This window comes from Mustela nigripes, chromosome 16 (genome assembly GCF_022355385.1).
Source record: "Mustela nigripes isolate SB6536 chromosome 16, MUSNIG.SB6536, whole genome shotgun sequence".
NCBI lineage: Eukaryota > Metazoa > Chordata > Mammalia > Carnivora > Mustelidae > Mustela > Mustela nigripes.
This window is the reverse complement of record NC_081572.1, coordinates 17,023,247-17,042,601: the sequence shown is the minus strand read 5'-3', so window position 1 is coordinate 17,042,601 and position 19,355 is coordinate 17,023,247. Positions and strand designations below refer to the sequence as shown.

At 56.5% G+C, this 19,355-nt stretch overlaps 1 protein-coding gene across 1 annotated transcript in view; it reads left to right on the top strand.

Annotated features, from left to right (window-relative positions):
• WNT3 (Wnt family member 3) overlaps positions 1–17,409 on the top strand; it is a 47,244-nt gene extending 29,835 nt beyond the window's left edge. Inside the window, exons 2-5 of the mRNA XM_059379496.1 lie at positions 6,816–7,057; positions 10,582–10,847; positions 11,539–12,026; positions 15,425–17,409. Of these exons, the coding sequence (XP_059235479.1) occupies positions 6,816–7,057; positions 10,582–10,847; positions 11,539–12,018 (988 nt within the window). The 3' untranslated portion in view covers positions 12,019–12,026; positions 15,425–17,409. The remainder of the gene's footprint in view (positions 1–6,815; positions 7,058–10,581; positions 10,848–11,538; positions 12,027–15,424) is intronic.
• Positions 17,410–19,355: the final 1,946 nt, after the last annotated feature.

The window sequence follows — 19,355 nt, the reverse complement described above, 5'->3', positions numbered from 1 at the left end:
GTAACCGCTACTCTGCTTTCTGTGGTGAGGAAATCGCCTCTTCCAGGGTACCTCGCCTCAGTGGGATCCTACAATATCTGCCCTTTTCTGACTGGCCTTTGTCACTCGGCATCACGTTGTCAGGGTTCATCCGTGTGGTAGCAGGTGTCTAAACTTCATTCCTCTTTGGGGCTGGGTAACATTCCATGGAATGGATAGGTCATCTTCTGTTGTGTCCCCCTGTTGGTTCTCTCGAATGGCGCAGCCCTGACACTGATGGACATGACCGCTTTCACTTCTCTCGGGCACTCGAGAATTCCTGGATCCTGCGCTAATTCTATGTGTATCTTTATAAGAGGAACAGGTCCTTCTTCTTATTGGTTTTGTGTATTGGTCGGGGAGGGGTTAGGGAAGGTTGTGTATGATTCCATCTGGGAAAAAAATAGCTACCAAATACAAACCACCCCAAACCAGATGCCTCCCCCCCGCCCCGCATCTCTAAAATCCTACTATGCTGGGGGAATGGCAGGATCCCGGGGCCGACAGTGCCAGCGTCCCTGGCCAGGCCACCCGGTGCAGGACACGCGTTAGTGTCTGGCCATGTGATAGATGTGGAAGTTGAGTCAGCATCTAGGCTGACCTGCATCCGTGGTTAGAAGTTTTATCTGTGCCCTGGCTAGCAGCGCGGGCCCTCATTGGTCCTCGGGAGACAGATAAAGGGATGTTGTCGCGGTGGGGAGGTAAGGACCCAGGTGGCTACGGGAGTTCTGCAAGGCCGTTGTGTGTTGGAGTCTGGCCTCCCGGGAGAGGGAATCTCACTCTGAGCGGTCAACACCGAGGAGTCCACGAGCAGACTGCTCTCCCCCTGCCCGGCTGTCCCTGTCTGTCCTCAGCCCAGCTGGGCGGTGGGTGGCTGGGGTGGAGGGTGAGCTGTCCTCGGGGGAGGGTGGCAGAGCCCTGGGGCAGGGCCGGGCCAGGAGCTGGCTATGAATAGCCCCTGGCCAGCTGGGCAGGCCTGGCGGTGCCCTCTGCTCTCCCCCTCACCAGCTGCCGGTGCCAGGCGGGGTCCCTGCCTCCCTGGGGAGCCTCGCTGTTGCCCGAGGTCCTCACCGTAGGGACTTCCTCAGCGGAACCGAGGAGTCTTGTCCTGTGTGGAGGCGAGAGCTCCGGATGCCAGCATTCCTGGGGAGTGAGGCGAAGGAGCTGTGAGACAGGGGACATCGGGCTGGCCTTCTGGGAAAGGAGTGGTTCCTTCCTTCCTACCTGTCACGTGCCTGGCCTTTTCGTAGACCAAGTGTGCCTGTGCGCGCGCGTGTGTTTGAGTGTGCGCACACGTGTGGGGGGTGTCAAAGTGTTGGGGAAACCGGAGGAGATGCCCCCTCGGTCCCCAAGGAGCTCCCACTCTCACAGCCAGATCGAACTGGAAACAAATGAATCCAGCACTTGGCGATAGGAGGTGTGAATAGGGTGCAGGAAAGAAACAGAGACAGGAGACCTCAGTTCTGTCTGGGAGCCCATGAGAGTCTTTAGAAAAGAGGTGACCCAGGAGTCCTATCTTCTTTTTTTAAGATTTTTTTTTTTTTAATTTGTTTGAGAGAGAGAGAGAATGAGCCGAGGGAGAGGGTGGGGCAGAGGGAGAAAGAGGGAGAAGCAGGGTCCCCATTGGGCAGGGAGCCTGATGCGGGGCTTGATCCCAGGACCCTGAGATCATGACCCGAGTCAAAGGCAAATGTTTAACCATCTGAGCCATCCAGGTGCCCTCTAGGAGTCCTGTTCTGAGGATGGATAAGATGTTTGCCAAGGGGGCGCCTGGGTGGCTCAATGGGTTAAAGATGTTTGCCAGGGGCTGGCCGGGGACAGGCACTCGGCGGGGAGAGGGCTCACTGCGCACAGAGGCGGGGAGGGGTGAGAGGCGGTGGGTGGGCAGAGCAGCCGGAGCTGGCACTAGGGGAGGAAGAACGAAGAACGAGGCCCACTGTGTGACTTCCCCCGGGGGAGCACACATGTCATAATGGGGACAAGGCGCTGTGCGTGACATTGATGCATCTGTGGTGATGGAGTTTCAGACCTGAAACTGCTCCTGCGGGGAGCAGGCTCAGGGTCAGGGGTGCCAGGCCATGTGTGGCGGAGGGCAGCTATCTTGCAGAAATCAGTCCCACGGCCGAGGCCTCCTCAGTCCCTTCCCCAGGGGGCCTTGCTCCTGACCAGCAGGATGTTCAGAGCCGAGCTGAAACCCTCGAATGGAGCATTCTGGGAATATCCCCATGCCCTGGTCCTTTGGGTTACCTCTAACACTGAGCCAGGTCACAAATATCCATGTCCAACCACCCCAGTTAGGACTGAGCTGCCGAGGAAAGGGCCAGCTTGGTATCCTTCCCAATAACAGATGGGAAGGGGCTCTAGAAATTCTGGTGTGTTCTGTCACGTCAGGAATGGGAGGACAGGAAGCAGGAGGTTACTGACGGGACAAGGGGACAAAGTGCTGGGGACAGCCTCTAAACACGGCTTCCTCTGTGCTCGACGCTTTTTCTCATTCCTTCCTCTTATTATGTCTCTTATAGGTGAGACATAATAGTTTCAGGTGAAACTGAGGCAGGGGAAGGTTGAGTGAATTGTTTGAGATCAGTAGTAAGGGAACAGCAGAGCCGGGTCTGTGCTGGGCAGCCCAGCCTCTAGGCTACACACTGCGTTGGCCCCCGGGCAGCAGGGTAGAGCCCGGATTTGGTGGGAGGGGAAAGAACTCATCATCTCTGGGGCGCCTGGGTGGCTCAGTTGGTGAAGCATCTGCCTTTGGCTCAGGCCATGATCCCAGGGTCCTGGGATCGAGCCTCGTGTTGTACTCCCTGCTCAGCGGGGAATCTGCTTCTCCTTATGCTCCCGTTCCTGTTCTCTCTCTCAAATACATACATAAATAAATGTTTAAAAGCAAAACAAACAAACAAACAAAAAAACAAGAGATCATCTCTCATGCCCAGAGTTGTTTTCAGAGGGTATCATACTCAGAGTCCGACAAACCCAGGGTTGAATCCTGGCTCAGCCACTGCCCTGTGTAAGGTGCCTCGCTTCTCTGTGCCTTGGTTTGCTCCTCTGAAATGGAGGCGGCAATGCCCCCAGTGGGAGCTGTTGTGAAAATCTGTTGAGATAGTAGATGCGACGTGTGAAGGAGACGGTTGCTGTTATGATTGCTGGCGTTGCATGTGACCTTGGAGGGCAAGAGGGAATCTGCCTGTGTTGGAGGAGAGGCCATAGTCATCCAGTAGGACCAGTAGGAAGGACTTGGTGTCCTTCAGAGGAGGGGCAGGGAACGAGGTATCTCCCTGTTGGGAGAAGTTTGGGGAGTAACTGTGGCCTTTGTGGCCAGCCAGTGCCCAGGGCTCGGGCTTCTGCTGGGCTGGGGAGGCCCACCTTGGACCCTGTGGGAGGGGACTGGTGAAAGCAGGAGCCAGAGCCCCTTGGAGGGCTGGGATGAGAAGCAGCCTCGCCAGGTGGAAATAAAGAGCCAGCAAGGACATCCCCACTCCTCAGTCTCCCTTCTCTGCGGTGGCCAGCCACAGGCAAGCTACCTCTCTCTGTGGGCCTTTCGCTTTTTCACCTGTATAAATGGGCTTCGTGCTGTCATAGGGCTCCTATTGTAGGTTCTCATTCTAGTCCAGGACTCAGCTTAGCTTGAGGGGGCCAGGCCTGCCAAGGGGCTAGGAGAGAGCTAGGAAGGAGGAGAGTCTTGGAGGATGCGCATCTCTGGGCAAAAGGAGGCTGGAGCCTCGGGGCACTCGGAGCCTTGGCTGGTGGGCAGACCAATAATGGGGGATGACATGGGACAGGGACCCTGGTGCCAGAAGTGACTGTGGGACAGACTGGTCCAGATCAGAGTGTGTTATGGGGGCCGGAGGTCAAGCTGATGGCAAGCGTGGCCACCATAGGGGCGGTCCACACCTCCAGACCCGGACATGGACTGAGTTCGCTATGGTGGGGACACTGGGGAGACTGGCTCTGGCCAAAGGGACGGACACTGAGGCTGGGAAGTGGGTGCCAGGTCTTCCCATGCTGCTCTGGGACAGGGAGGGGCCAGACCAGGAGACGGGGAGGGGGCTGAGAATCACCACCCCATTCAGGACCAAACACAGGTGCGGTGACAGGGGTGGCAGAATCCCTTATCGGGTCTCAGCTCCCCTCTCTAACTGTCCTCCTCTGGGGCATCAGGTGCTAAATGTCAGAGGAGGGAGTGGGGAGAGCCCGGACTTCTTCCCAAGGGAGCCTTGCCCCCACGCCGCCCGCTCTGCACTGTGTTGACTCTCCACCCTGAACCCTGGGCGGATTCCTGCGGGGGTGACCTCAGAGCTGCTGGGACAGCTGGGGGGTGGGGCTCGAGGCCCGTGTTAAGAGCACGTGGGGAAGGGGTGCCCAGGTGTCTCAGGCGGCTGAGCGTCTGCCTTCAGCTCAGGTCATGATCTCAGGGTCTTGGGATCGAGCCCCACGTCAGGCTCCCTGCTCAGTGGGGAGTCTGCTTCTTTCTCTCCTCCCCACCTGTGCTCTCTGTCCCCCTCTCTCAAATAAATAATTAAAGTCTTAAAAAAAAAAGAAAAGAAAAGAAAAAGGAGTACATGAGGAGACAGCCTGAATGGGGAGGGAGGTTCAATTCTGACACTGTGCAGTCCTGCAGACTGGGGCAGGGTACTTAGCTTCCTGGCCTCAGTCTCCTCATCTAGGAAATGGGATAATAATGATGATAATGAGGTTCGGGGAGGATTACCTAAGACGATAGACATTAGTGCTTAGAACAGGCCCATCGTGTAATCAGTGATGGCTATTTGAACCTCACCGTTCTTGTGATAAGCTGTTTATGAGCGTAAACAGAGTTGGGACAGGAGAGAATGGTCCCTGGGCCCCCTCGGGGGCTGTGTGCCGTGTGCTCATGGGGGCTCTGGGCTGACCCACTCATGCTTCGTGAGGCAAGAGATCCATGGGTGAGTCAGAGGGAATGGGGTCCAATGAGCCACTTCTTAGCCCCTCTGTAGTCTGGGTTGGTTCCTCAGAACGCGAGGCCACGCCGCCCAAAAGCAGGGCTGCCGTAACACCCCCTTCCACATCCTACAGTTGTTCTAAGGATCGAGGGAAGCAAACCCAAGGAAAAGGCTCAGCCCAGCGAGCATGCTGTGTTCGGCCACAGGCCTGGCATTGGAAAGCTTGAGCAACTAGCTTCCTCCCTAAACCCCAGCATCCTGGTCTTCCTGGTCTGGGGTGGGGGGTAGTGATGTTCTCCGCCTTGGAGAAGTGATCGGGAATCTACAGGCAAAGCCACGTAAGAGCTGATAAACAGCAGGCGTTGAGTTCAAGCCCTGTGTCTAGTCCAGGAAGCTTGTGCAGATGTGTCTGTGTTTTCCTGATCTGCATTTGGGGTCTTCTGATCCCTCTTCCCAAGGCTTCTGTCATCTCTTTGTGTGGGGGACTTGACTGAGGTCACTGCCGGACTGGAGCCTGGTTATGGGTGTGAAGGGGGAGGAGGTGGGGCTCATGCAACCCTTCTTCCAGCTCGCACTGTCCCTGATCACAGGGCTGATGGCAACTGACCTTCAAGTCCACTGAGACCCTCGGATCATTTTCTCAGTTTCTCCTGCAAAATGTCATTCCTGCTGTTCCAGGGCTGAGGGAGAGAGTGGGAAGAGCAGCACCTTGGTTTTCTAGTATTTTAAACTCTTATTCCGGCTCCCCACAAGACCTTCCCTTCTGCTAAAAAAGCTGAGAGGTGGTTCATCAGCCTTTGGCTCAGGTCATGATCCCAGAGTCCTGGGATCCAGTCCCATGTCAGGCTCCCTGCTCAGCGGGGAGCCTGCTTCTCCCTCTGTCTGCCACGCCCCCCCCCCCACCTGTGCTTGCTCTCTCTCTCTTTGACAAATAAATAAATAAAAATAAAACCTTTAAAAAAAATTAAAGTCCTGATGTCCAAGCAGTCTGTTAAAAAAAAATAATGCTGAGAGGTTTACAGGATATTGATTGAGAAATGAGGGTTAGGAGAGTAAGGTGACTTGGCCGGCAGAGTGTGATCTGGGATCTTCTCCCTCCTGACACTGAGCTCCACTTGTCTGGAAACAAAGCCAAGCTCCAGTCTCTGGTAAGAGGTAAGATGGTACTCTAGAAACTTCTAGGAAGCTGCCAAGATGGTCATGGAGGCCCCAGGGGACAGAGGTCAGAGGACTTACTAGAAGCTACTGATTCCCTAGGGAGGCACTGGGGGCTTTTGGCTGGGCAGGCAGCATCCGGAGGAGGCGGCTAAGAGACACTGCCATGGCAGTGTGTGTGCGTGTGCACGCACGTGTGCATGTGCAAACCTAAGGCACACACGTATATAATGAATTCCCTGCTGGGACTGGAGCCTCTCTGTTTCTTTGCTTCAGCTGGGGTCAGGCCTGCCACCTCCCTCACTTTAGGTTTGGTTTACTTCCCATGGGTCACTGGAGTCTGTGTGGCCCCAGAAACTCGGACTCTGTGGAAGATTGTCCAGGCCAACCGCGTCAAGGCCCATCAGGGCAACTGGCCCACAGCCTAGGAGGGATTTAACCTGGAGCCCCAAATCCATCTTTCCAGTCCAGAGTTCTTTTCACGATGTGCCCCTGAGAGTCCCTGCGCTCACATCAGATATGCCCCCGTCAGAGGGCTGCTGGCTGGGCTGGAGATCTGCCCCACAGGGGCAGGGAGCACACTGAGGCACCAGCTTGCTGGAGGGTCTGGGTTCGGGCTGACCCAGGGGCCCTCCATGGCTCCACCCACCCCAGAGGGCTCACGAGGAAGAAAAAGGGCCCCTGATGGGCCATGTGCCACCACCCTGTGTCTGCCCGCAGGTCCCTGGCCCTGGGCCAGCAATACACATCCCTGGGTTCGCAGCCCCTGCTCTGCGGCTCCATCCCGGGCCTGGTCCCCAAGCAGCTGCGCTTCTGCCGGAATTACATCGAGATCATGCCCAGTGTGGCCGAGGGCGTGAAACTGGGCATCCAGGAGTGCCAGCACCAGTTCCGGGGCCGCCGCTGGAACTGCACCACCATAGACGACAGCCTGGCCATCTTTGGGCCCGTCCTGGACAAAGGTACTGTCTCTGGGCTGGCTAGCAGGTGGGGGCGGGGCTGCCGGGGGTGGGGGAGGAGGACCTGGTGACCCTTCCCCCTCAGGATGCCTCAGCTCCCAGCCCAGGGTCCCCAGGGGAGGGCCACAAAGCTGGGCAGGACCAGCAGCCACCCCAGAAGCGGGTCAACTCCCTCTCTGGACTGACCCAGACTGTCCCCCTGCCTGCCACACCTTCCCGGGTGCTGCTGGGGGCTGAGCAGCTTTGAGGTGCTCCATATCCTGAGATCCTAGGGCGGCAGAGGAGGCCATGGCCTTCCTCCCCACCCCACACCTGGCTGGCACAGTGGAGTGGGGCAGGCTTTGTTGTGGACATTTGTGACATTTTCCCAACACTGTGTTAAGTGCTATGTAAATCTAGCTTTTGGGTGACCACCACCTCTAGGTCCCACCCATATAGAAAATTCTGGAACTGAGGAAACTGGTGTTTGTGGCATTGCATTGCCCCCAAGCGTTTCAGTGCAAAGATTCTGCCGGCCCCCATGCCCCTGCATGGGGGATCTGCCCACCAACTCTGGAGGGGCTCGAGGGCCCGCTGGCCTCTGGGGAACTTTCCTGCCCTCCTGCAAACCAGGAGTCTAACTGGCTGGTGCCTGAAATGAATGGCATTCACACAACTTGACCTCAAGCATGACCGGGAGAGATGGTGGAGGAGGGCGACTGCTCCCAAGAAGGGGACTTTGGGGCTGGAGAGTTCTGGGTTGAAGATGGGCAACTCTAAGGAATGGCTGCATCCCGGGATTTGATGACCCCAGCAGGCCTCCTGGGACCACTGCTCCCTTTCAGCAGAAACTTGAACCCTCCCGCCCCAGGGGCTTTGCCACCCAAACTGGTGAGCCTGGCCCTCCCTTCTCTTACAAGAACTATATTTATAGCCGGAAGGAAAAGGTATCTGAGAGCCAGGTGGATCTGATGGGGGGAGTGGGGGATGGGGGCACTGAACCCTACCTTTTAGTAGGCAGTCCCCCTTTACCTGGGCTTCAGGTATGCTGGGTCTGTCTGACCTACAGGCCATTGTCAAGGGACAGAAGACCAATTAGCGAATCAATGGATGATGATTCTGTTTACGCTTCTATTACCAAAGCTAATTATTCCTTGTTTACATAAAAGGTTTGGCCTCTAATTGGGGCCAAGTGGCGGCGGTTTGCATTTCAAACCTGATCTTGCCCGGTGTGTCAGTCTCACCGCCTTCCGGTGCCCCACCTCGGGCCAGGTAGCGCTTAATCAAACAGCCTGGCGTCTAGACGCGCTCCCCAAAAGCAAGACTCGCCTTCTGATCGCTCTTACCCTCTTGGGACATTTGGCAATGAAAATCGGGCCTTTGAGCTTATTACCCATCCACGCCTGTGTTAAATGTTTTCCATCACGTTGTAGGTTCTGGTACCTGCCTTCATCTCTGAATTGCAAGAGGGCAGTTCTGTGTTGGGCGGGGGCTGGGAGCTGGGTAGTAAGTCAGAACCTCTAGGAATTTGAAGCCGAGGAAGGTCCGGAAGAAGTCCCTCACCCGCGTCGCGCGGGCCGCCACGCGTTCATCTCTGCACCCCCGGACCCCACCCCACTCCACCCCACTCCACCCCAACCCCCACACACACGCTTTGAGAGCCGGGGGCGCGGGGATGGGGTGCGCCCTGCCCGGGGCGCGCACCGCCGGCCGAGCCCGGGACCGGCTCCCCACGGTCTGACGGGCCTGGAGGCGGGGCCGCGGCCGGCCGGGGACTCGCGCGGCACCCGTGGGGTGGAGGCCGCGGGGGTCGGCGGCCGGAAGGCGACGGGCCGCGACGGCGGGGCGCAGGGGAGTCCGGGATCGCGTTCCGCGGGCGGGGCGGCGCGGGCGGCCCGGAGGGGCTTAGGCGGCTTGAAAGGGGCCCGAGCGCCGCCCCCCACCGCGCGGCCCGGCCCCGCGCCCGCTGCGGCCGCCGCGCCATTCACACGCCCTCTGGCCATTCGGCGCGGCGCGGGGGCGGGGGGCGCCGCTTCAATGGGGATTTCGCGGGCCGGCGCCGGGGCCGGGGGCGCGGCCCGGCCGCGGGAGACGCCCGTTGCTACGCGGTGGCGGCCGGCCCGGCGGCCCGGGCCCGGCGGCCGCATTATGCGGGTAATGCGGTGTGACACCGCGCGAACAAAGGCGGATTGAGCGGCCCAGCGGGCCCCGCCGGACGGGGACCGGCACAGCGGGGCTGTCAGCGCCGCTCCCAGGCTAATCCCCGCCCCGCCCCCGCCGCCCCCGCGTCCCCGGGGCTGGGAACCGAGCGCGGCCCGGGGTCCGGGCGCCGCCGCCGCCCCGAGAGACCGCGCGCCCGGCCGGAAGCGAGACGCTGGCCCTCGGCGCCGCCGCCGCTCCCGGGCTCCTCGGGGAGGGCGGGAGCCGGAACGGGGGCGAGGAGAGCGGGGCGGCGTTGGGGAGGTATTGGGGTGAGGGGAGGGACCGGAGCCTTGGGCTTCGGCCACCCCCGGTCTCAGTCCGCCTGGGCGGCGCGGGCTCGGTGCGGCGGCGGGGCGTCCGTGGAAGCGGGTCGGGCGGCTCCTCCGCAGGTGGCCCGCGAGGCTACCCGGCTTCCCGGCTGTGTGCAGAGCGGCGATCCCCCTCAGCATCTGGCATGGGAGCTCTGGCTTCCAGCCGGCCTGCGTGGCCTCAGGCGGGTCACCGCCCAACCTGGGTTCCTCGCCTGTCCGGAGAGTTGGGCTGCAGGTCTCCCAGGCCTTGGCCCTCTAATCCTCAATGTTTGCATCTGTAGAATGGGCCTGTGTTAAGACTTTCTGCTCTTAGTTAAGAGGATTAAATAAGATCAAGAACCTGAAGGGCAGAATATGGTGCATACTGAGCGTCCAAAGGTGGTGATCAGGATCCTGAAGTTGGGGGACACCCCTGAGAAGTTCTCCTCTTCCTTCAAAGAATTCTCCCCTCATGGCAGGGAGTGGGCATGGGACTGGGTCCACTCTCCTCCTGGTCAGGAGCTCTGGTGGCAAAGGGAAGTTTTACCCGTTTTACAAAGAGGGTAACTGAAGCTCAGAAAAGGAAAGGGTCTGCCCAAGTGCATCTAGGTGGGGGATGGGGTGGACTTGGGTAGTTTAGGCAGTAGGTTCCCAGGCTTCCCTCCTGCAGGCCCCAGGCCCTCTCAGGATGGGGAGGGCTCAGGCCTGTGCTGCAGTCTCTGGAGTTGGGGCAGGTAGAGGGTAGGGGGCCTGGGGCCAGGATGAAGCAGGACCACCTCACCTCTAAAGCAACCGGCCAGAGCTACAGTTTCTGCCCCTGCTTCTGACAGGCTTGGCTCTGACCAGTACCTGGTATTGGGGCCCTGGGTTAAGCAGTTAGCTGCCCTCTGCCTCAGTTTGCTCATCTGTAAAGTGGGGATACCTCAGAGACTGGGCCAGCCAAAGGGGGTGGGAAGAGTACCTCGACTCCTCCCTCTTTCCTCGGGGCTGGCGAGCCCTTCTTCCCGGCTGGGGAGGTCGAGGCAGGACCCCGCCTGAGCCTTGCCCTCTCCGCAGCCACCCGCGAGTCGGCCTTCGTGCACGCCATCGCCTCTGCCGGTGTGGCCTTCGCCGTCACGCGCTCCTGTGCTGAGGGCACCTCCACCATCTGCGGCTGCGACTCGCACCACAAAGGGCCGCCTGGCGAGGGCTGGAAGTGGGGCGGCTGCAGCGAGGACGCCGACTTCGGGGTGCTCGTGTCCCGGGAGTTCGCAGACGCGCGCGAGAACAGGCCAGACGCGCGCTCGGCCATGAACAAGCACAACAACGAGGCGGGCCGCACGGTGAGCTGCGGCTGCCCTCGCCCGACCCTGCCTGGTACCCCTTTGCAGACCGTGTCCCTGCCTTTCCTGCCTGGCCTCGCCCCCGCCCCACCTTGCCCTTCCAGTGGCCCTCGTGCATCCCGGGCTCCCTACTCTCCTCTTTCCCCTTGGCAGAACTTTGGCCCCCACCCCACCCCCACAATCACCCGTCCTGTTCACCCTTTCTCTCTGGGCTGTTCCTCATCTGCGCCTGCCAGGGGATGTGTCAGCTCAGGAGTGAGGCAGACCCCATGGAGCAGGTCCCCGCCAGCCCATCTGGTGCACTTGGGCTGCCCAGGCAGGACCATGAAGACGGGAGGGCCTGACTTTGAATTCAGCCTCCACAGCTTCCTCTGGTTGTTTGACCTAGGGCAAGTCACTTAAGCTCCCGGCCTCAGTTTCCCCATCTATTAAATGGGGTTCACAATCCCTATCTCCTACAGCTTTGAGAAATGGCTGCGATTTCTGCCAATGCTTGGGCTATGAAGGGGGAGGGAAACAATGGTCATCATTCTTTAGGTCCGTACCTCAGCTCCAATCTGTTTTCTTCCTGACCCCCAAGTAGAAATAGAGAAGGTTCCAGGGATGGGATGGGCGGGGGCAGAGCGGGAGGGCCTAGATGTGCTCCCGGGTGAGGTTGTGCTGGGGGCCAGCAGCTACTCCTCTTCCCCAGACCATCCTGGACCACATGCACCTCAAGTGCAAGTGCCACGGGCTGTCCGGCAGCTGCGAGGTCAAGACCTGCTGGTGGGCCCAACCCGACTTCCGCGCAATCGGCGACTTCCTCAAGGACAAGTACGACAGTGCCTCGGAGATGGTGGTGGAGAAGCACCGTGAATCCCGCGGCTGGGTGGAGACCCTCCGTGCCAAGTATGCGCTGTTCAAGCCGCCCACCGAGAGGGACCTGGTCTACTACGAGAACTCCCCCAACTTCTGCGAGCCCAACCCTGAGACGGGCTCCTTTGGCACCAGGGACCGGACTTGCAATGTCACCTCCCACGGCATCGATGGCTGCGACCTGCTGTGCTGTGGCCGCGGCCACAACACGAGGACGGAGAAGCGGAAGGAGAAATGCCACTGCATCTTCCACTGGTGCTGCTACGTGAGCTGCCAGGAGTGCGTCCGCATCTACGATGTGCACACCTGCAAGTAGGGAGCCAGGTAGGGCTGCGGGCGGGGCGGCTGCAGGGCCTTGGGACAGGGACCCTTTTCTCCCAGCTCCTCTTCCTGACTAATCCACTTCTCTTTCTGAGCTGTCCCAAGACACCCAAGTTTCCACGGCCGAAGCAGGAAGCCAGGATTTCCTTGAGCATCTGTGGGGATGGTCCCTGGGCAGCTTTGGGTGGATTACGCAAAGTACGGATACCAGCTGAGCATGTGCACGCAAGACTGCATGAAATTGACTAATGTTTGTATACAAGTTACTAAATTATGAGCCAGGTCTGGTGTTTGCATGGCCACTGGCCATCATTACTGAGCATCTGGAGGCTGAGCCAGAGGAGGGATATTGGGGGGCTGGAAGCCAGGACACCTGACTTCTGGTCTCAACTCTGCCCTGTTCCAGAAAGTCCCTAAGTTCCTGTTATTTCATTTCCATGGGCCTCAGTTTTCTTACCCTAAAACGAGGGGGTTGAAATAGTTGAAATAATAGGCCAAAGATCCTCTCTCTTTCACCCCGGGGCAGAGTCATTTTGCATCCACCCTGAACTTTGAGGGCAAGTTTTTGCACAAGCATAAATCCTACTGACCTTGAGGAGGTGGGTGGGGGAAGCGGTGTATCAGCCCATATCCTGACAGATCTAAAGCTTGGGTGGAGCGGGGGTGCTCTCACCGAGTTTATGGAAGGGGATGGGGAGGAGGAGGAGGGATTCAAGTTCAGAGTGGTGGTGGTGAGTAATCAAGGGATCAAAGGCCAGTGGGTTATGTTCCCAAGCTTCCAAGAGGTGGCCTGCGTGGGAGACACGGTGCCTGGCCCTTGGAGCCATCGGTCCCCAGCATAGGTCAGGACTGATGTAAGGTGGTCCTGGAGTCTGGGAGCTGGAAGGTCCGAGGCCACTGTGCCCTCTCTCCCTTTTCTCTACCTGAGAAGGAGCCTAGTATATAAAGGCGTGAGCCCTGGTCCAACAGCCACCACCTGCCAGCTGGGGGACCCCAACAAGAGAGTTTTTATAGATCTGCCTCCTTATCTATCTTCCTCCCTGGAGGAGCCATGGGGACCGTGCTTGGTTCATTGTGAAGAACATACCTTGCTTGGTTCATTGTGAAGAATAAACCTGCCTGGGTTATCCCCCTGGAGCAGGGCAGGAGCGAGCACCCCACCGGGTCACACAGCTCCACGGAGGGCACCTCGGAGCTGGTGGCTCCGGTCCACACTGTGTGGGCCTGGGGATGGGGTTGGGCCTCTCTGCGGTGTGGAGGCCCCCACATCCTGGGGACAGCTCTGGGTGAGTCCCTCTGGGAGGCCCCTCAGTGGAGCTCGAGTTAGGACCTGGCAGGGACAGGGTCCAGAAAGGCAGCCGGAGGCATGGCTTTGTTCGTGTCTGAGTGGGCGCCGTGTGGCCGGTGGAGAGGGGACGCAGGTGGCCCAGCTCTGCCAGGTACTGGCCCCGGAAGCCCGAAGTCTAGTTTCCTCACCCGTTCCGGGGCGTCGGGAGCCTAACGGAAGTTTCATGAGGCCCCAGGGAGCTACCAGAAGTGAATGCTTGTCCGAATCTGATACTAATTGGGAGTGATAACTGCCGTCAAGAGAGCTGAGACGTGAGGGTGACATCGCCTGGGCGAGTTTCATTTCCTGCTTCTCACAGAGAAAAAAATCCACGAATATGAATGCATTCATGGGCTCAGTGTAGCGTGGCCACTGTGGCCGGAGCCCGTGTGGGGTCCCCAAGCAGGACTGGGGGGCAGCTGAAGGGGAATTAGGATGCCAGAGCACTAATGGCGGACCCATTGCTAGGATAGGGACCTTGAACTTCCCGTGTGGGTCTTGCTGGGGCTGTAGAAGCAGTAGGTGTTCTGGCGCCTCCTCTCTCAGGGCAGGGTTGGGGGAGGCCGCCAAGAGAAGCCATCTGCCAACCAGTGGAGGGAGTCTCTGGAAAACTCTCCTGCCTGCCACCCGTGTAATTAGTGCTGATCCTAGGAGGAATTAATACATCCTCAGCTCTCTTTGCTCCCATTTCTGAAGGACAGTGCTATTTTCTCCAGTCTTAGACACATGGTCTCAGATGCCTTATTTAGGCAGATCAGGGCCCCGAGCCCTTCTGCTCTGGGCACTCTGGAGCCCTTGCTCTGGGACAAGTGGAGGACTCTCCCCACATGGTGCCCTTTGAACACATTTTCAACTTGTTGAGTGATGTGGGGCAGGCTGGGGAGCCTCTCTGTGCCCCAGTTCCCTCATCTGAGAACAGAGGGGTGGTTGTGTGGACCAGAGGCTGGATAGCCCCGGGGCTGGGCCTGGTTCATGGTCCAAGGAGGCAGCAAAGATTCCCGGGACCAGGCAGAGCTGACCTCCCTGATTGACGTTCTCCAGGCATGGTGCTTGGTCTTGAACCACAGGCCCCAGACTGGCTGAGACCCGGTTACCTCTCTCCTCCCTTCATCCACAAAGACACTGCAGGCAACATGGGAGCCTTGGAGACAGGCTGACAGGGACATATGCCTTCCACACACTCAGTGGGGAGCCCCAGTCAAAACGGCTTTATGCCACGGGGAGATTCCCAGTCCTTCCCTGGTGGGGAAAACACCTTTTCCATTGCCTGTGGCTTCTGTCTAGTGTCTCATGCTAATGGCCGATTGCCTACCTTGCAAGGACCAGGCATCTTCCTTGTTATTCAGATGTTGCGAAGGGGCTCTCTCTGGACAAAGGCAGGGGGTCTGGCTGGCCCCAAGTGCTGGATCTGTCACTAACTTGCCACAAAACCTTGGGACGTGTCCGCTTAGTCTTGCTGAGGCTCCAGTTCTGCCCCAGTGTAATACTCTTCCACTGGCCCTGTCCACAGCCCGGGAATGGGAGGTTGGTTGGGAATGCCCATTCAAGTGCTTTGGGCCTCTAGTCCTTGGTGAGATGTAAATACATAAATGAGTAAGAGGTACACACTGGTGCTCCCCTGGGAAGGAATTATTCATAGTTAATTAAATAGCCGTGCTCCTGTGTAGACGGCTCATTATTAAGCCACTGGTGGGACAGAAAAGCACAGTGCCCATATCAACTCTAGCGGGGAATGGGGCCCTGGACCGGAGAGGCCTTCAGTCGCTCTACAAGGTGGACTCCTGCCTGGGGGTCTCTGTCCGAGCTCCTGGCCAGAAGGTGGGGCAGGTAGGGTTTGGGTCCCAGTCAGTGGTGGCCCAAGCCCTCCTGATCCTGTTTAAATCCCGCACTCTCCCTCAGCAGCAGGCCCCCAGAGCCGAGGAGGGGGCGCAGGAAAGCCCCTTGAGTTCCCCCTTGCCCCCGAGTACAGGAGAAACGAGCTCTCCCCTCCGCAGCCTCTAATCTCGGCACCCCAATGGGCGGTTCCTCCGAGAAAGGGATTACGGGTCTGATTCTCCCTCTTTGTTTTCCAAAGGGCACTGGGAACGGGTGAAGTGTGTGGCTGGGCAGATTCACCGAAGTCCCATGGGAAAGCAGGACCTGGAGCCGGACGCAGCCCTCAGCACCAGGCAGCCAGGAACCCGGACTGTTGCCAGACGCCCGTGCGGTAAATGACCTGGACCCGAGCTGCCCGCTGCCGGGGAGGCCTCCCTCCCCCTCTCTCTTAAGTTTCTCACCCTGCTGTGGATGGTGTGTGGTTTTTAACGAAGGGGCTTTCTTTTTAGTTCTCCAGGGTCTGATAGGAACAGACCCCAGGCTTATCTTTGCACATGTTAAAGAAAATAAAAATGGAAAAAAAAATTCTACTCCGACAGAACAGGCTGGGCTGCCGTGAGCTCTCTGCCTGGTGGTGAAGACCTCGGCTGGGGCAAGATTCTGTTTCCAGACGGCGTCTCCTGGTGCCATGCAAGATGCCTGTGCGGTGGGCGTTATGAAGTAGGACAGAGCCCAGCAGTCTCCTTTTCTCTGTCTCCTCCTGCTCAGATCTGATAGACCTCCACATTCTCACGAAAGCCATAGGGTTAGCTAGGATCCAGTGGGAGGGAGGCCCAAAGCAATTGTCGGGTTGGAGGTTGGGCTTGGGAGTCCTGAAGCACCAGGAGCGCTGGGTGGCCTGGCAGGCTGTTGGAAGAGCAGCTGTGTCTTGTTCTCAGTCTCGCTTCCTCGGCAGCGCTGTTCCGCACACGAGGCCCTTGTGAACCGCAGTCCCAGCTCCCGGTCTCCTGCTCCCCTTCCGCGCTGTCTACCAGGAATGCAGGGCAGGGCTTGGGGGCTTTTTTTTTTTTTTTTTTTTTTTTTTTGATGAACCGATGTAAATAGGTTATGTTTAGGGGGTGGTGAGCCTTCTGCAGCTCCAATGGGCTTCCTAAAGAAAGAAGCGGTATCTTTAGAAGGGGCCATTCACTCCCTCCCGGCCCTGCTCACTGGCAGATTCCCCACCCAAACAACGCCCGGGAGAGCAGCTGGGGAGTCTAGGGTGCCTGGGTAGAAATCAGACAAAGGGTCAGAGTCAGAGCAGCAGCCGATTCCTGATGTTCCAACTTGGTGACTTGTAGCTAGGGAGAATAACACGGCTCCTTAGTTCCCTCTCTGATAAAGACCTGTCTTCCGGCCTCCTTTCCCTCCTTTGGCCCGTGCGGGTAAAAGAGAAGCGCAGAGTTCTTTAACACACACCTGCCGGCCTCACCTGTGCGCAGAGAGCCCGCCAGTCCACGCAGTTCCCCAGGATCTGGAGGGGGTGTTCGAAGGCGGGCAAGCAGTCACTTGCTCCCTCCGGTAAAACCTCTCTCTCCGCTGAGCTCCCCGTGCTCCACCAGGTCCTCTCAAGAGTCCTGAACGGAGAGGCCAGCGGATCGGACAGCACGAACCCAGGCCACAGCTCTGTCTTAGGGAGAATCAGGAAGAAGAGAGGCGGCAGGGGTAGGGACGGGAAAAGAGATGTTTCTTCCTTTCTTTACTCTCTTCTCTCTTTGGTCTAACACTGACCTCAGCTGCTGGGTCAAGTGATCTTCCTGCTCCACTCAGGCAGGCTTGCCAAGACCGTCTAGAAGCCATGCCCGCACTCTGGAATCTGCGGGCAACGAGCCCGGCTACAGATACACGTCCCCATCCCCAGTCCGGAGAGTCCGAAATGCCCCTCCCCATCTCACTTTAGACTGAAAAGTTTTCAATCATGTCAACCGGATAATGCTTGCTTTATGTGAGAATTATTTCAGCAGAACGGATACAAATGTTCAGAACAGTCTTTTCATATCTATGTATTCTATATTAAAAGTGATAAAGTCATGTTTCTGGGGCGTATTCAAGTAGCTGACAAGTAATTATTTAATAATAGTACACTGAGCACATTGTAGTAGTCAGGTAATAGTATCCAACCGAAACTTCCTACCGACCTGCTGTATCCAAAGTTTTGTAAAAAGTTGTAGAAGTTGTTGATCTTTTTGATTTTATATTCAAAAAGTCTCTTTTTATAAATATTATTTATTATACAATGTATATACCTTTGAGTTAACTAAGATTATATATTATATAAATATATATATATTTGGAGAAAATCTATTTCATCATGCAGTTTTTTTCTGTTAAGTCATTAAAGAGAAGGTAAACTTGAAATGGATACATTGTACAATGTGTGGGGTTTCCAGATTAACGCTCAGGAGGTTGCGAATATCCGATTTCTGGATGTGGTGGCCTCAACTTGCACCCTGAAGTGAGTGGTCCAGAATAAAGCCATTTCCTCTGTTCTCTAAGCAGGATCATCTCAGACATCATGGATAGTGGGTCTCATCTACTATAGGACTTTCGTACAGGCTTACCTTGTTCTAAGTCAACATCTGACAAGTAATTCCTAGGTTTGGAAGTAAGCGGTTTGGGCAGTAATTCCTTTCATAGACTAGCATTTCCACTGCACAAATGAATGTCACAGACACTCAAAAGATGTGGCACAAGGCCAGCAGCCCACGGGGTTGGTTAATCCTTTCCTCACCGATGTTTTCAACTCCATTTATTGGGAAAATAGGATTTGCTCTATTGAAAATGAAACCTGACTGGAAATGCCCTCCCCTCCTGCTAGCTTGGCTATAGAAAGGGTAGGTCGGTCTGGAAGAAGAAATGGTCTGCCGTGGCCTCCGGGTGGCCTGGGACAGGTGTTACTGTTGGAGGTTGGGCAGAAAGGACCCAGCAGTGGGCACGCTGTGGGAGGGGCGTTCTCTTCTCGGACTGCTGCTTCAAAAGGACTCACCTGAAGCTCGCAAGCGATGCTCTCTCGATGATGAGGGGCAATAACTCGGTTTTATGACAATAGACCGCCCTTTGGTCTTCACACCGACCCATAAAATGTCACCTTCGGTTGATGTGGCACAGCTAAAACGCTTTCCTTTTCTTTCTCTTTCTCCTGATTTACCTTTATCAGGAGCAAATCTTACTCATCTCACTGCAGAGACAAAAACAACATAAAAATAAAGCAGCCTGCCCTGGGTGCTGGCGCTGGGCTGCCTTGTGCTCCATTCAGACCTCGAACCTTAATTAGGAACGGCGACTAGAAGTTCATGAACTTTATTGTGCCCCTGATGTGTCTGTGTTTAGTCCCTGAAAAGTTTAAACCACAAAAAATGGTTGTGCTGGCTGCATAAGTTATTGGACATGGAGCGTAGACAGAAATCTCCGTATCTCACAGCCTGGCTCACCTTGTACTTTGCTCTGGCATAAAACTAATACTTGTCTCTCCCAATATCCTGAGTACTTTTCTTTTCTTTCTTTCTTTTTTTTTACCTATAAGATTGCCAAACATTTAAATGGTCCCTGTTCATACTTACCAAGGCCATTTGCAATCCTTTCTATGATTAATCATATTCTATGATTAAAGAGAACAGTTGATTACAGTGCTTGAACATTCAATTTCTCCGTAAGTATGAATACTAATAAACATCGAAAAATAAGAGGAAGCTTTAAAAAAAAAAAAAAAGACCCAAAAGAAAGAAACAATATCGTGGGAAGATCTCTTTTCAAGCAGTAGCTTGGAAAGAATGTGAAAAAATCAGGAGAGAACGTTCGTGAGTTCAAGGCTCGGGAGTCGGGGTACAAATAAAGGCAAAGGAAAGGTGGAGGAAAGCAGGGGGAGGGATGATGGGTAGGTGATTCTAGACGGATCCAGTGGTACATCCACGCCAGCCCTGGGTATATAGATGGACATGGAAGCTGTGGCTGATCGACACACAGATGAGGAAAGTCAATGCAGCAAAATGATGATGGCTATACCGTCGCTTCTCTTAGCTTGACAGAGAACTCTTAAGGAGGCAAAGAATGACCTTACCATTAATCTGATACTCCCGAGAGAGTGTGACTAAGTTGGTTGTGTGGAGAGACTGTATGTTCCCTCATGTACATTATGGAGGGGAAATTTCAAA